Source organism: Ruditapes philippinarum, unplaced genomic scaffold (genome assembly GCF_026571515.1).
Source record: "Ruditapes philippinarum isolate M1 unplaced genomic scaffold, ASM2657151v2 ctg6908_1_1_1_1, whole genome shotgun sequence".
Taxonomy (NCBI): domain Eukaryota; kingdom Metazoa; phylum Mollusca; class Bivalvia; order Venerida; family Veneridae; genus Ruditapes; species Ruditapes philippinarum.
The window spans coordinates 18,844-34,963 of NW_026854570.1; the positions used below are offsets into that span (position 1 = coordinate 18,844).

A 16,120-nucleotide genomic window follows, 5' to 3' on the forward strand; every position below is an offset into this window, starting at 1 on the left:
ACACAAAAATGTTTTTTACCATACACTAGATAGAAAGTGGGTATATGATTTCAAGTTTCCTTGTGCATATCACTATGTCTATTTCCACAATGGTGTAAGGTAAGGGGTGTGGACCATAAATAAATTGGACATAGTAGTAAATGTGTTTTCTATAAACCTTAAAACGTTGCAATTTCCAAGATTCGTCATTCAATTTATTTTTAATCAGACGAATGCAAGAAGGGGATTTTAAAACCTGTTGGTAATTTTAACATTCATTTTATGTAATATTACTGATTTAGTTTTTGATTTTTTCAGTGATTGTTGATCTATCAGACGCTTTAATATCAACCATAGTTGCATGTTTGTTCTATAATTAAGTATAAAAATGATTTCAATTTTCGTAAACGGTAATATTTTAATGACTTTTCAAGAACGTTGTCATTGAACATTTGGACGTCAAGTGTGCAATACCTGACATCTTATATTAGCTATTATCATTAGCAGAGTGAATGATAGAATATCCAAAACTTCAGCATTTACTGCTGAAATATTTTATATCAAGTTTAAAATAAAAAATTAAAACACCAAAACTGTTATTGAATTAAATCAGCATCATGGACATATCTGTCCGGACACATGGTACTGTTATGTGGACAATTAAGGTTAGTTTAATACCCTCTTTCACAGGCCTCAGATATAAGTGTCAACACAATCAGAAATACACAAAACAATCCATTAGTTAGGAGAAGAACCTAGCTGTAATGTGTCGAATTTTCAGATCTCTAGCTTTAGCTTTAAAATTATGAAATATGAAAGGATACATGTTTAAAGAAGTGTCCGGTTGGTGCTCCCCGACCAGTGGAATCATTACTTATTAATAACAAAACCAAAACGAAAGCTATATAAATGCTTCAAATATCGTTATATAAATTTTGAAAAATAATACTTCAAAAGTACATGTATGATAGAAATATGTATGTATCTTTCCTTTTGATTTTATCGTTTAATTTTCAAGAGTTATATTCATATTCAAAAAATAAAATCAGACAAAAATGCCGGTTGTTCAAGCTTAAAAAATGTTTTTTCATTACTTACAAAAGAGGAAAATAGTAATTGTATGATTGGAACATTGATTTTACATTTGTAGGGAAAGGTCGTCTGTATATGCGTATTAGGCAATTTGGAATAACTTTATCTGACTATTCAAACTCTTATATTTCTATATATATTAACTATGTGATATTCATTTCTAGCTCATTTTCAGTTATATCAAACGTTAACTGCATTATGTCAATCAAATGTTTTGACGAAATGCATTCAATCTAGAAAATTGAATGTAGCTTTTGTCTTTTTTAGTGTTGTTTTATGAATAACTTGAACTTCGAACTCCGTACCACCACACATAATCTGTACTAAAGTTCCCCCGACATTTCCCTCGTTGTCCGTACAGTCTACATGTAATTCTCCAACTTTAAAACAGTCAGGTTCATCAACAAATAAATGATCAGCACGCTTTGATGCGAATAATTTTAGTAAATATCTATCAGATTTAGAGGGTTCAGCACTTTTACCATTTGAAAATTTACCAGGTGCCATTTTTCACCCTTCCTTATCAATATTTCGAAGCAACCACGAACGAGTTTTTGACCATCTTTGGCAATGAACATTCTCTCTTTTGGGTGTTTTAGTGGGTTATAATAATCATACATTTTATAACCGTATGTATATGGACTGATCCTGACACTGATGTCTTTTCTATCATGTCCATATATAACTGCCCCTTTTAGAAACGACAGACCTGCATCTTCAGGCAGTAAAACATTTTTATCAACAAATGAAGATTTTACTGCTTCAAATAGCATCGGGGACTCTGAAAACCCACCAACCATTAAAATTGTATTGGTATTTGCTGTTGTCTCTTCGTGTAGAATATTTTTCAAATGTTCTGTAAGATGATCGGTTGTGAAGCTAAAAAGGTTTTTAAAAAGACTGCTATCAAACAAAATCTTATCTGCCATAAACTTCACCTTTCCATTAAGTTGCTCATCTTCCTCAATTTTTTCCATTACGCTTTTTGAGTTTACATCTTTATAAATATCAGACAGCGAAAGAGGTATTTTAAGTTTTACTTTCGATTTAAGATCTGGCTTGATAGACCTTTTCTTTACTTCAAACTCTCTTTGAAGGTCAAGGAAATCGTCTTTGTGTTCATCTTGAAATCTCTTCATTACATTTTTTCCAACAATTCCTGTCAAAAAATCTTGGAAAGCTTTATCAACCGTTGTACCGCCCCAGTTTCCACCATTAGCTTGATATATCTCGCTCAATGTTCCATCAATGCATACTTCATGAATTATAATGTCAATAGTTCCACCTATATGTAAAAAATAATTTTAATGCTGTAACATACCGATACGGTAAAAACAAATGAATATTAAAAGAACTTAATATGCACCATTACGTTGCATACAGTAAATGATCTACATGTACTTTATACAACTTTATGAAAACATACATATTCTGTAATGTACTATTACCCAAACAAGCTGTTATGACAAGATGCTTATGTGTTTATGATTTTATGTGTATTGGCCGGTGGCTTAGATGCTTATTTAAAAATCAACTGTAATTGCATGATCAAATAAATGTAAGTTACTACAGACATAAATCTACAGAGAAACAATCAAAAGCCGATTTGTTTTTGGTTAAAGTGAATTAAACGAAACTAGAAGGTGTGAATTATTGGTCATTGCTAATTACCAAGCTAGGTCTTAGGATTTGCAGGTCAAAGTAGACTTTAGTTAAAGGATGTTTTGGCAAGCTTTGAATGATTTTATGCGGCCATGAACACATTGTCTTTTAACCAGTCTGTAAATAACAAGCCTATGGTGATTCACTTGCCATTCCTACCACTAGGTTTGTCGGCCTAAGCGTTCTCTGGTAATGGCAAATTATGCTCCACCGATGAACAGATTTTAACCAAGTAAAATATATATACATATTCCATTTGGCAGGGCAATATACATTAAAAATATTTAGTTTAGCAAAGAATTTTCTCAGAATGAATTGTTTTTATTTAAGCCAAATTACTTTTGATGACTGTCAAAACACATGTCCAACAAGCGGAGGTGAGAGGAGGATTATGTTTTGGTAATTTTTCTTCTCTTTTATTTCTTTATCTTTGAAATGTGTAATATATTATAACATCATATATCAACAATAACTATATTTCTTTGTCAATTTCATGTTGGTTTTTATTCCCCCGAAGGGCGGCATATAGTAAAAGTACTGTCATGGCTGTCTTTCCGTCCGTCCTGTAATATTGTCCGCGCTTATCTCTAAAGCCTCAGGGGGAAATTCAGTGAAACTTCACAGGAATGATCAGTACCATACCTAGTTGTGCATATCGCCAGCACCTTTTTTTCCGCTGCACAAAATGGCCGCCAGAGCTGTAAATAGAAAAATCTTGTCCGCACTTCAACTCCAAAACAGCAGGAGAAATTTCAGTGAAACTCCACAGGCGTGAGCAGTACCATTCCTAGTTGTGCACATCGCCGGCATGTTCTGCTCCGCTTCGCAAAATGGCCGCCAGAGCTATAAATAGAACAATCTTGTCTGCGCTTTATCATCTAATGCGGTGGGGGATTTCATTAAAACAGGACTGATCATATTCATCCTTAGTTGTGCATATCGCTGGCACGTATCGCTCCGCTGCCCAAAATGGCCACCAGAGCTGTAAATTGTCCAGTTTTCTGATGTCACAAAGCTATAAAAAGAGAAATCCCGTCTGGCTTTCACAGGTTAAAACTGGTCAGATTTCAATGAAACTTCACAGAATTGATCAGTATTATCCCTAGTTGTGCATATCGCCGGCACGTTCTGCTCCGCTGCATAAAATGGTGGCCAGAGCTATAAATAGTAACATCTTGTTTTAGTAAAATTTCTTTAGACTATTTCTCCTACATTAATGGAATTAATGAAATTTTAGGAATGATATAATTCAAGGCGGTTTGGTATTTTGGCATATGGCATTTTGCGGATTTTATGTCAAAGCTTCCTTCCGGGGGCATAAGTCACTATTCAGTGAAAGCTTTTGTTCAATACTAAGATTTACAAATATAGGAGTAATTTGCTATGCATGCTAACAGTGTTTTGTATTTCAGAAATAATTGTAATTTTTACTAATAAGCAAAACTGAATTCATTAGCCATATTGTATTAGTAAATTGCTTTCTCGATATCGATAATGTATTAAATATCCAGTTCTTACTCATTTAATTTCTCTTCTATGGTTGTCCAGGATAAGTGAGTATAGGAATGAATTTCTTTTTGCTTCGACTTCTAAGAAAGACGGACCTGTTTCATTCGAATGGGAAACTTTTTGTCCACTGTCTAAATGCAAACTGACCATCGTCATCCACGATTGGGGAATAAAGGTAAGAAAAAAATAATTATACTCTCCTATGTTTATTTAAATAGTACTTCATTAATATAGATATATAATTATGTATTTTAAATATAGAATTTCAAATTGTTCCCATCTAGGATCATTGATTACAGCATTTTTAGTTTTGTAAACAAAATAATCCTTCAACAAGTACAATGGGCATTGGGGATTTGGAACTTTTTGTCTTTTTTCTCATGAACAGATTCAACACACCGAGGCTACAATTATCATGTAATGTTGGGAGTTCCCCGTTTCAAATCTATTTAAAATTTCGAAGTTATTTCTTACGTTTTGAAGGTTTTGGCCAACGACAAGAAAATTACTGACATTACATCAGTAGAGATGTCTACCATGTTACAAGAGATGAAACGTGTAACTATCAACATTGGAAATGGTTTCAAACTCAACAGACTTGAGGTCCAAAGATAAAAAAAACAACACGGGCTGGGTTCGGAAGTATACAGACTTCAAAGGCTTCAACAAACCACCGATTTAAACGAAACTTACTTCCGACTTTATTAATATTATTATACGGCTAACGATAAGGAAAGCAATTTTTTTGTCAATCACCCAAGAGCAGCATTAAATTTTTTAAAACCAGGCAAATAACAATAACAATTGTCTTAAAACTAAATAATATCATCACTTGTTTACTAGATTTTGTTTTCATTAACATGATATCTGAATACTGAATACGAAATATTTTATATTTTATTCTTAGTCATTTTTTTTTTAAATATTACAACAGCAAACTTATTTTACATTGCACAGGAAAAGAAAGGTCGCCATGAATTTTATCAAGTATTTTTATCTCTTACTTTTTATTTGTAAATATTAAATGAAGTCATAACATATTGCATGACGCTTTTATCATTAATGTAGCACTTTAATCATTAATGTAGACGTCGTGGAAAACGATCCATTTATTCTTTTTTATTTATTTATTTTTTCACATTTTATTTTATATGAATATGTGATTCTGTCATACTGGTCTAAATTGCTGTTTGTCACCGCCGGTAGTTGAAGAAGTGATCAAAAGCGAACATTTCATTTTTTCCCTTATGATCCCGTTCCTTTCGATAGCTATGAATTAAGTCTGTCGTAGAAATCTTTATATCACTTTACCACTAATTATTGTGCTTTGCTTAAAGACAATTTCCGTATTTTCTCCTACTTTGGTTAATTAAAATATCTGCATGAGATTATTCCAAAATTAATGGCACATTTCTAGCGACTGTTTGTGATGTGATAAAAATGAGAAAAAAATATGTTTAATGTAATGCCTTACATTAAAGATTCATGAACTTGTGATTTGACATCTTATTACATAAATTATTGACTATAACTTTTCTCGTTTCCGCAGATTTTCAATTTAACTAGTTATATTAATTTAATACACTTTTCAATAGTTACTCATTAATATAGGAAACGAAGCCAATATGTATTTGGAATTGTATAAGTTCGCTAAGAATAAAAAATTTATTATTTTGAAAATCAATGGGCCTTTAATGAATTGCTTTAACATTTACTGCATATTATTGTCATTCTCGAAAATAAGAAATGATAAAATTGCAATCGGGAGTAAAGAAATAATGATTTTTCTATCCTTTCATGTAGAAGAAATTGGAATATTGTGCTTGTTTAATATTAAAATAATTTGTAGCTAAATTATATCTATGTTTTGACCGTTAATTGACATATTGATTTTCAGAGTGCCAGAATGAATGTGACTATACTCTTTCCCAATATTTAAAACATTTATTTGTTGTTGTTGTTTTATACTGAATAAGATGTTTACTTTTCTATTTTTAGCAATTAAATTGTTAATATATATTGTATTCTTAGTTTTGTGTCTCTGTCTGGAGGTCATTAAACATTTTTTTCTGAGATACTTGTATCCCAAGTTTTTCTTCGGTAAATGCACATACTTTGCCGGTTTCAATCTGAGATAACAAATTTCTTTTTTTTAACACCCCCGACCCTTGAGTGAATAAGGAAGCTATTCGTTGCGATTGTGATTTGAAATATTATCATGTCCATTTTAAATTAGATTGTAATTTAAAGATAAAAAATCGGACATTTGTGAGAAAGAAATCATATAAAATATTTGAACTTCCAAGTTATAAATGATAATAAGTTGTTGGATTAATGACTTATTCTTTTTGTTTGTGTTGAAATACATGTGCCATATTTTATATAGATAACATTGTCACATTGTACAAGATTGATGCAAAAAGAAAACAGTACATATTGGTTTAAGATATTTTTAGCTTTCAACTTGATTTACATGAAAATTTTAGCAACAACACATTGAATGGGAAAATTAGACAAGATGATTCTTAAGAAATAAATTCCCACATTAAAGGAGAGAAGATAATCAGGACAGAAAATATTTACATGTACTTAAATAGTGTATATTGCTTAGGATTGATTTTCATTTATTATATATGTACTTAAGTTCTATATTAAATTTATTGTAATGCTAATTAATTTTGTTGTTTTCTAATGCCATTTTCGTAATTTTAATATTTATACGAGGGCGCGGCCCAATAGATGGTTCGTAAGTTCTGTTTTTAGCGCTGAGTTAGTTACACCTACGGTCATGTTTACAAAAGTTAAAAAAATGTGGAACAGTAGCAGAATAGATTGTGATTGTTGGTATATAAGTCTTATAAGAAGTATGTCAAATAGCAAAGTGGTATGACTGTATTCAGGCGATCATGAACAGTGAAGAAAAAAAAAGACATGGTTGATGTTGATGTTGGAAAAGAGAAGGTTTATCCGATGAGCAAGAACGTGTATTTGGAGAGTTTTAAGACCCGTGATTCACTTTCGCATCGAACCGGATAAATCTTCTCCATCCCATCAACAACCAAGTATTCGATTTATTCTGCTATATTTTGTGTATAATTATTATCATGATTTTAGCTTGAATGCATAGTTTTATATGTATATTTCATTTCGATAAACATATTTCAGTTTGGTCGAATTACCTTCCTAAATAGAATTTGTTCCACTAGTTCGCTAAAAAAGATTTTTGTTGCACAAACACAAACATTTATTTCCATTAAACTATTGTTCTTTTCTTTTATATAATAAATTGTAGACAACACTTTTAATTAAGATGCAACGAAAACAGCAACATAAAATATTTTAGTGTATATTCATACACATTGCTTTACCTTGGAACTTAATGACTGAAGATGGCTAAGTTTATCCGACATGGCATTGTTCAGTACGTATAATTATCATTTGGTCTCCCCTTCCTACCCTCCGTTCGCAGCTCTGTAACGCCGCACTTTGGGGTCAAACGCACTTTGGGGTCCGACCCCAAAGTGCGTTACGTACTTTGGGGTCCGACCCCAGAGTGCGTTACGCACTTTGGGGTCCAATTTCGACCCCAAAGTGCGTTAAACAGGTACATATGCATTTTTTAACATCAGACAAACGCCCGCACTTTGGGGTCATAGAAAATTAATGTTCATTATGTTTTAAATAATATATTGTAGTCAAAGCCAATGGTAAACAGCAAATCAAGATATTAAATAGACACAAACATGTGCCCTGAATAATAGTAGAATCAATAGGGATTTAAATAGTCTTGATTAGTAAGTGAAGAACTTTCACCAAATAAATCACCAAATAAAGAATTTGTATCAATTATTAAGCTTAAAATTATTTTTTCTCAAATTTTCCATTTATTTTAAAAGAATGTACACCTTTCATTAAATCCATTGTTTTTAGCTAAATGCATTATTTTCCCGTTTTTATTTACACATTTTATAGAAATATGATAGTCTTAGCATAGACAAAGGTATAAATTCTGGGAAATCTTAGTAAGACATTTCAGTAAAAAATGTGCCTGATAATATGTTGAAAGAGCCATTAATTCAGCTAAATGTGACATATAAGAAAATTGACTAGGTGTAGATGCGGCTTTAAGTAGTAGTCCGTACAGGCAGTACTAAAAATATCAACTATTTAAGTAGTCGCACATTAAGAGCGGAGCTTCAGAATAATGTAAAATTCTCACTGGACGTATAGAGGGGATTGTGGGGTATCGATCCCCCCGAGGGTTGAAAATAACGTTTTAAAGGCCCATTATGCTTTTATTTTATTTTCTTAAAAGCTTTTTTATTTTGATATTTCTCTATATTATCCAAAAATACACATTGGACAATTACCTGAACCATCTTTTTCATCTGTTGCTTTTTGGCAATGATGAGTACAGTTATAGTGAATTAGTATTTTATAGGGAAGTCAAATACTACAGTGTTTTGACTTCTTTTATGACAAATAATTTCACACTTATCGCTACTTTATTCAGGTGACAAGCATCTTACATTTCTCAGATACCATTATTTTAACATTATAAAATTCATGTTTGCTCTTTCTAAAGAAGTATGTTAGATTTCCCATAAAAAGCCTCTGGCGAACGGTTGTTACGGAGCTTACAAAAACCCTTAAGTTTGTTGATAAGCCTAATAATGTATTTGTAAAAATCACTATCTATAGTCCGATCAAAAAACTTGATGTTTCACCAGAACATTGCAATAGAGTATATTTATAGTTCTTTGGAAAAAAATATTAACTGCATTTTATTTCATTCCCAACATATTTAAAATGGGACACAATATGGCACCAAAAGTTATCAAGTAAATGACCGACAGAAAGGGATATTTTTCGCAACATCTATTAATTCTAGGAATACACAATTTCTGTACTAGAGTATTTTGAACGGTGGCATAAAAGTGACATTTGTAATTTTTTTGGATACTTTTTTTTGTTTTTCGTACATATTTTTTGTTTGTTTGTCGTACATATTTTTTTTTAGTTTTGAATACATACTTTTTTTAGTTTTGCATACAAATTCTTTTTTAGTTTTTTTAGTTTGCATACATATTTTATTTAAGTTTTTTTGTACATATTTTTTTTTTCGTACATATTTTTACATAACGCCATTTGCAAAGTAGAGGTTTGGATAATTACACCATTTGTAAAACACCATTTTCAAACACTTCGCCATCTGTAAATTACAGTACCCCATTTGCAAATACCAACATTTTCATTTTTGGAGGTATCAAAAAATAACAACACTTTAGTATATATATATATAAATATATAGTCCGCGGTAACCCAAAGAAAGGTTCTGCATATGGTCAGGATGTGGTTAACATTTGTCACAAGGTGCCTTAAAATCCTTCATGGGGTTTCGGAGATAAGGAGCGGACATGAAACCCAAGTCTTTATCCTTTGGACTGAAGGTGTGACCCCGACCTTGAGCCGGCACACAGTCCTGGCATATAAGTTCTGCATATTATCTAGATATGCTAAAGAACTGACCTAAGTTTCATAATTCTCAATTCTCAGGGGGTGGATTGAGTGGTGCATATTCATGGAATAATAACTGATCACCAATCAACAGCCCTTTCCAAATAGACACTTATATAATAGTATATAATAATAAAAAACAATAATTATATAAAATCAAATAATATAAAAAAATCAGCCGAAAAGGGTCGGCCGAAACCAGACTTGCACGGCCGAAAACGACTGGGCCGATTCCAAAAATGGGCTGAAATGTTACCAAACCACTGTGCTAGTTTTATACTCACCTATGGGCTGTTATGAGATTTGAAGGCTGTTTTGATTTGCTAAAATATGTATGAAAAACAAAAAATAAAATATGTACGAAAAACAAAAATAAAATATGAATGCAAAACTAAAAAATATGTATGCAAAACTGAAAAAATATGTATGCACAACTAAAATAAAATATGTATACAAAACTAAAAACAAAAAAAATGCAAGTGTCACTTTTATGCCACGCAAATTCTAGATATTTCAAGTGGTAAAATTAATGAAACTTTTATCACTTAAGCATCATAAAGTATTGACCGCCATCTTGAACTCCACCTCAAATATTCCAATGTCGCAGATAGAAAATAAGTCAGTACTCAGTATTGAAGCAGAACTCAGATGACACCTTTAGACCTCTTGAACCCAAAGTGCGTTGATATGTAGCATATTAACGCACTTTGGGGTCACTTTCTCGATTTTAACCCCAAAGTGCGTTGGACCCCAAAGTGCGGTGCGAAGTTAAACGCACTTTGGGGTTGGACCCCAAAGTGCGTTTGACCCCAAAGTGCGGTGTTACACAGCTCAGTGAATACACTCGCGTTACTTCACGAAAGAAAATGACCGATAGTGAAACATTTGACCGATGCGCCGGAGAGTACCCCCTTTCTCACTCCCTTTACGGCTAAGGTGTGTTTCTACAACAAATTAACATCATTATACACATACATTCTACAAATTAACGTCAACAATTGAACCTGGTGAACGTTATTAAACTTTCGTTGAACCCAAAGGTATATACTGCACATATCAAGTTTTTTCAGTAATTTGACAAAAATATTATAATTGACAACTTTTTTTTTATTATCCTACCTCTTGAACTCTGAAACTTTTGATGATCCAAACACTGTCCAATTAAATCAAATCAAACAGGCGTGGCTGTTTAGGTCGATAAAACATATAATATATAAAACAGCGCAAATTTAAGACTGATTTGTCACAGACGACATAATTATTAAATATTTGATATGTTTCTTCGAAATCAAATCTTCGTTTGAAAATATATCGCTTGGAAAATAAGATTATATGCGCAGCTCTTGCAGTCATTCGCAGAAGCTTGCATCAAAAGAAGATAGGAACGGACGGCCAATATTTTTGAGGTTGGTGAATTTATATTTTGAAATATAACTCTGATTCTTGAAGGTTAAAAAATTCAATCTACGGTTATTTATTATTTTGGATAAATGATTGTTTTGTTTTGTTGGGTTTTACGTCGCATCATTACAGTATAGGCCATTTGGCAACTTTCCAGCTTTACTGATGGAAATAGACCTCACGTGCCTGTCCGTGCATTATTTCAGGCAGGAACGGGCACCTGAGTAGAACCACCATAAGCTAGCTAGATAGCTTTGTAACACCGCACTTTGGGGTCCAACGCACTTTGGGGTCCGACCCCAAAGTGCGTTAAACTTCGCACCGCACTTTGGGGTCCAACGCACTTCGAAAAATCGAGAAATTGACCCCAAAGTGCGTTAATATGCTACATATCAACGCACTATGGGTTCAAGAGGTCTGAAGGTGTCATCTGCGTTCTGCTTAAATACTGAGTACTGACTTATTTTCTATCTGCGACATTAGAATATTTGAGGTGGAGTTCAAGATGGTCAATACTTTATGATGCTTAAGTGATAAAAGTTTCATTAATTTTACCACTTGAAATATCTAAAAATTGTGTTCATATAACAAAATTACGGTGGCATGAAAGTGACATTTGCATTTTTTTTGTTTTTAGTTTTGTATACATATTTTATTTTAGTTTTGCATACATATTTTTCAAGTTTTGCATTCATATTTTATTTTTGTTTTTCGTACATATTTTATTTTTGTTTTTCATACATATTTTAGCCAATCAAAACAGCCTTCAAGTATCATAACAGCCCATAGTTGAGTATAAAACTAGCACAGTGGTTTGGTCACATTTCGGCCCATTTTTGGCATCGGCCCAGTCGTTTTCGGCCGGGCAAGTCTGGTTTCAGCCGAGCCTTTTCGGCTTATTTTTTATATAATATGTATTTTATATAATTATTTTTTTATTATTATATAATGTTATATTAGTGTCTATTTGGAAAGGGCTGTTGATTGGTGATCAGTTATTATTCCATGAATATGCACCACACAACCCCACCCCCTGAGAATTGAGAATTATGAAAGTTAAGTCAATTCCTTAGCACATCCAGATAATATGCAGAACTTATATGTCAGGTGTGCCGGCTCTAGGTCGGGGTCACACCTACGGGATAAAGACTTGGGTTTCATGTTCGCTCCTTATTTCTCCGAAACCCAATGAAGGATTTTAAGGCACCTTGTGACAAATGTTAACCACATCGATACCATATGCAGAACCTTTCTTTGGGTTACCGCGGATACTAAAAAGTGTTGTTATTTTTTTGATACCTCCAAAAATGAAAATGTTGGTATTTGCAAATGGCATTTGCATATGGGGTCCTGTTATTTACAGATAGCGAAGTGTTTGAAAATGGTGTTTAACAAATGGTGTAATTATCCAAACCTCTACTTTGCAAATGGCGTCATGTAAAAATATGTACGAAAAAACAAAAATAAAATATGTACAAAAAAATAAAATAAAATATGTATGCAGACTAAAAAAGAATATGTATGCAAAACTAAAATAAAATATGTATGCAAACTAAAAAAAAATATGTATGTAAAACTAAAAAAAAATTGTATTCAAAACTAAACTAAAACTAAAAAATATGTACGAAAAACAAAAAAAAAGTATATAAAAATACAAATGTTACTTTTATGCCAACGTTCAAAATACTCTAGTACAGAAATTGTGTATTCCTAGAATTAAAAGATGCTGCGAAAGAATTCGAAACACTATAGTATTTGACTTCCATATAAAATACTATTTCACTATAACTGTACTCATCATTGCCAAAAAGCAACAGATGAAAAAGATGGTTCAGGTAATTGGCCAATGTGTATTTTTTGGATAATATAGAGGAACATCAAAATAAAAAAGCTTTTAAGAAAAACAAATAAAAGCATAATGGGCCTTTAAAACGTTATTTTTAACCCTCGGGGGGATCGATACCCCACAATCCCCTCTATACCCCCAGTGAGAATTTAACATTATTCTGAAGCTCCGCTCTTAATGTGCGACTACTTAAATAGTTGATATTTTTAGTACTGCCTGTACGGACTACTACTTAACGCTGCATCTACACCAAGTCAAGTTTCTTATATGTCACATTTAGCTTAATAAATGGCTCTTTCAACATATTAGGCATTTTTTTTTTTACTGAAATGTCTTACTGAGATTTCCCAGAATTTATACCTGTGACTATGCTAAGACTATCATATTTCTTAAAAATGTGTAAATATAAAAACGGGAAAACAATGCATTTAGCTTAAAACAATGGAGTTAATGAAAGGTGTACATTCTTTTAAAATAAATAGAAAATTTGAGAAAAAATATTTTAAGCTTAATAATTGATACAAATTCTTTATTTGGTGATTTATTTGGTGAAAGTTTTTTGACTTACTAATCAAGACCATTTAAATCCCTATTGATTCTACTATAATTCAGGGCACATGTTTGTGTCTATTTAATACCTTGATTTTTTGTTTACCATAGGCTTTGACTACAATATATTATTTAAAACATAATGAACATTAATTTTCTATGACCCCAAAGTGCGGTCGTTTGCCTGATGTTAAAAAATGCATATGTACCTGTTCAACGCACTTTGGGGTCGAAATTGGACCCCAAAGTGCGTAACGTACTCTGGGGTCGGACCCCAAAGTACGTAACGCACTTTGGGGTTGAACCCCAAAGTGCGTTTGACCCCAAAGTGCGGTGTTACATAGCTTCCTCACATGAAAAATTAAAAGTTAAGTGGTTAAGTTAAGGGGTTAAAAATGAAGTCTGCGTTTTAAAGAGCGAAAACAATGCCGAATATCATGATTTATAAAAATAGTTTATTATAACAATATCTTAAAACTAATGAAGCAATAGCTAGTAATATTATCATTAGAAGCGAAACTATGCTTATAACTCAACACACAAAAATGAATCATTTAAACGAACTTTGTATGTTCTTTTGAACTACCTTTATTCCTTTTCTTATATAATGTGACCATGGTTTTCTACTTCTTTTGTGGCATATTCTCATTTTGTAGATTCTAAAGTAAGATGGCATTGGATCGAGATTAAAATACTTAAACAAGGAGATTAATGTGTTTATAAAAGCTACGACTATTAACCAAAATATCGTTTATGTATACAAGAGCTACTTTTCAAGTTTTGAGCACTTTTTCATAAGATTCTGAAAAATAAAGGTTGTTCACCTTACAGGGAGATAGGGCAAATGTGAGAACATAAGTTCAAATATGACGAGACTTAATTGTTAAACATGTTGAATCATCTAGTCATCGTACCTAGTACTTGTTTCAAATGAGGAAACATGGACTTGTCGCGAGTAAGGCTCCAGCTTACGATCTGTGCCCTGACTCGCAGTGAGATGGTCACTTTCCCCCATCCTCTTTTCTCGTTAAGATGAGCGTCTACAACAAAACAACATCATTATAGACATATTTACAACCTCATTTTGTTGCAAATTTGAGCAAAACTTGAAACTTGAAGTTATTAGTTAAAAAATACAATTATAGTTGATATATTACCTTACATTGTTAGACACTCGAAACTTGATGCTTCAAACGCTGTCCAATAAATTTATATCCTTCAGGCATAATCCTTGCAGATCGATGAAACTTTTTACATAAAACAGCGTAAACAAAAGACTGGTTGTCACAGTTTGAGAAAAAGCAAACATCGCAATTACTGAATATGACATATGTTTCTCTTAAGAAAAGTCTTCGTTTGAAATTCAAGACTTTGAAAATCAGTTAAGGTGTGCAGCTTTTAGAATCACCAAGTAGAAGTTCGGATCATTAGAAGTAAAAAAATACCGGAAAGGTTGGTGATCTTATATTTTTTCGCTCAATTTTCAAAAGAGTATGATAGACCCGGCTTCCATAAAGTTTGGAAATTTGATTATTTTACCGTTGTACCATAAAGTAAAATCCGTATGGAATATACTTCGGAATCTGATGATTACGTTGCATATCTAAATATAGAACGTCAGCAGTGATTTCATTTAAGAATAAATATATCCCAAACAGTGATTTTATCGCTAAATAAAATCACAGTTAGAGGAAATATATCATGAGGGCGTATAAGCCCTTCCGAACGGCAAACAGTAATTTTTATCAAGCGATAAAATCACCGATTTTGGATATATTATTTCGATTTTAACACGACATCAAAAGTATATGATAATACCTAAATTGCGCCTGATTTGTTTCGGTACTTATTTTCAGCGCGTCGCATTTTAAGTGGTTACGGCACATGCCCTATTGTTACGTCACATGTCTTAATTTAGAACGTCAACTGTGATTTTATTGCATATTCTAACACGACCCACATTTTTCCCTATTGAACATAGAAGAACCAAAAGTGTGTGTTATTATGCAATAAAATTACAGTTCGACGTTTTATATTTAAACATGTGAAGTAATCATTAAACACGTGACATAACCACTAAAATGTAACGCTATGAAAATAAGTACGAAAACAAATCAGGCGCAATTTAGGTTAATATCACGTACGACAGCATTTATATATGTTGATGTCGCTTTAGAATCGAAATAATATATCCAAGTCGGTGATTTTATCGCTTGATAACATCACTGTTTGGCTACGCCCATAATTCCTCGCATCCGAGCTCCAAACAGTGATGTTATTGAGCGATAAAATCACTGTTTGGGATATATTATTTCTTAATTCTAACACTATCGGAAATTTCTCTTTATAAACAAAGAAGGCCGGAAGACAACAATGCACTTTCTGTTATTATTTTCTCCCTCTGTATTTTCAAATCGACACAAAGATGGAGCCATTTTGCTTGAAAAAAAATCTAATTAATAAAAAACTACTGTTCGTTGAATTTTGTTCGAAAACTATCTAGAATGAAAGGAAATGGTCTATAATTAAGAAAATAAATCCGAACACTAATATCTCTTATTAAGT

General features: G+C 32.4%; 1 protein-coding gene across 1 annotated transcript; it reads right to left on the reverse strand.

The window, feature by feature from the left end:
• Positions 1 to 1,568: 1,568 nt before the first annotated feature.
• On the reverse strand, positions 1,569 to 15,156 carry LOC132740498 (heat shock 70 kDa protein 12A-like; the record flags this gene model as incomplete). The annotated part of the gene is made up of 3 exons (XM_060728411.1): positions 15,150 to 15,156; positions 14,470 to 14,595; positions 1,569 to 2,356 (listed from the first exon to the last, which is right to left on the reverse strand). Coding segments are annotated over exons 1-3 (921 nt in total), but the record flags the coding sequence as incomplete, so codon positions are not given.
• Between the last annotated feature and the right edge of the window lie 964 nt (positions 15,157 to 16,120).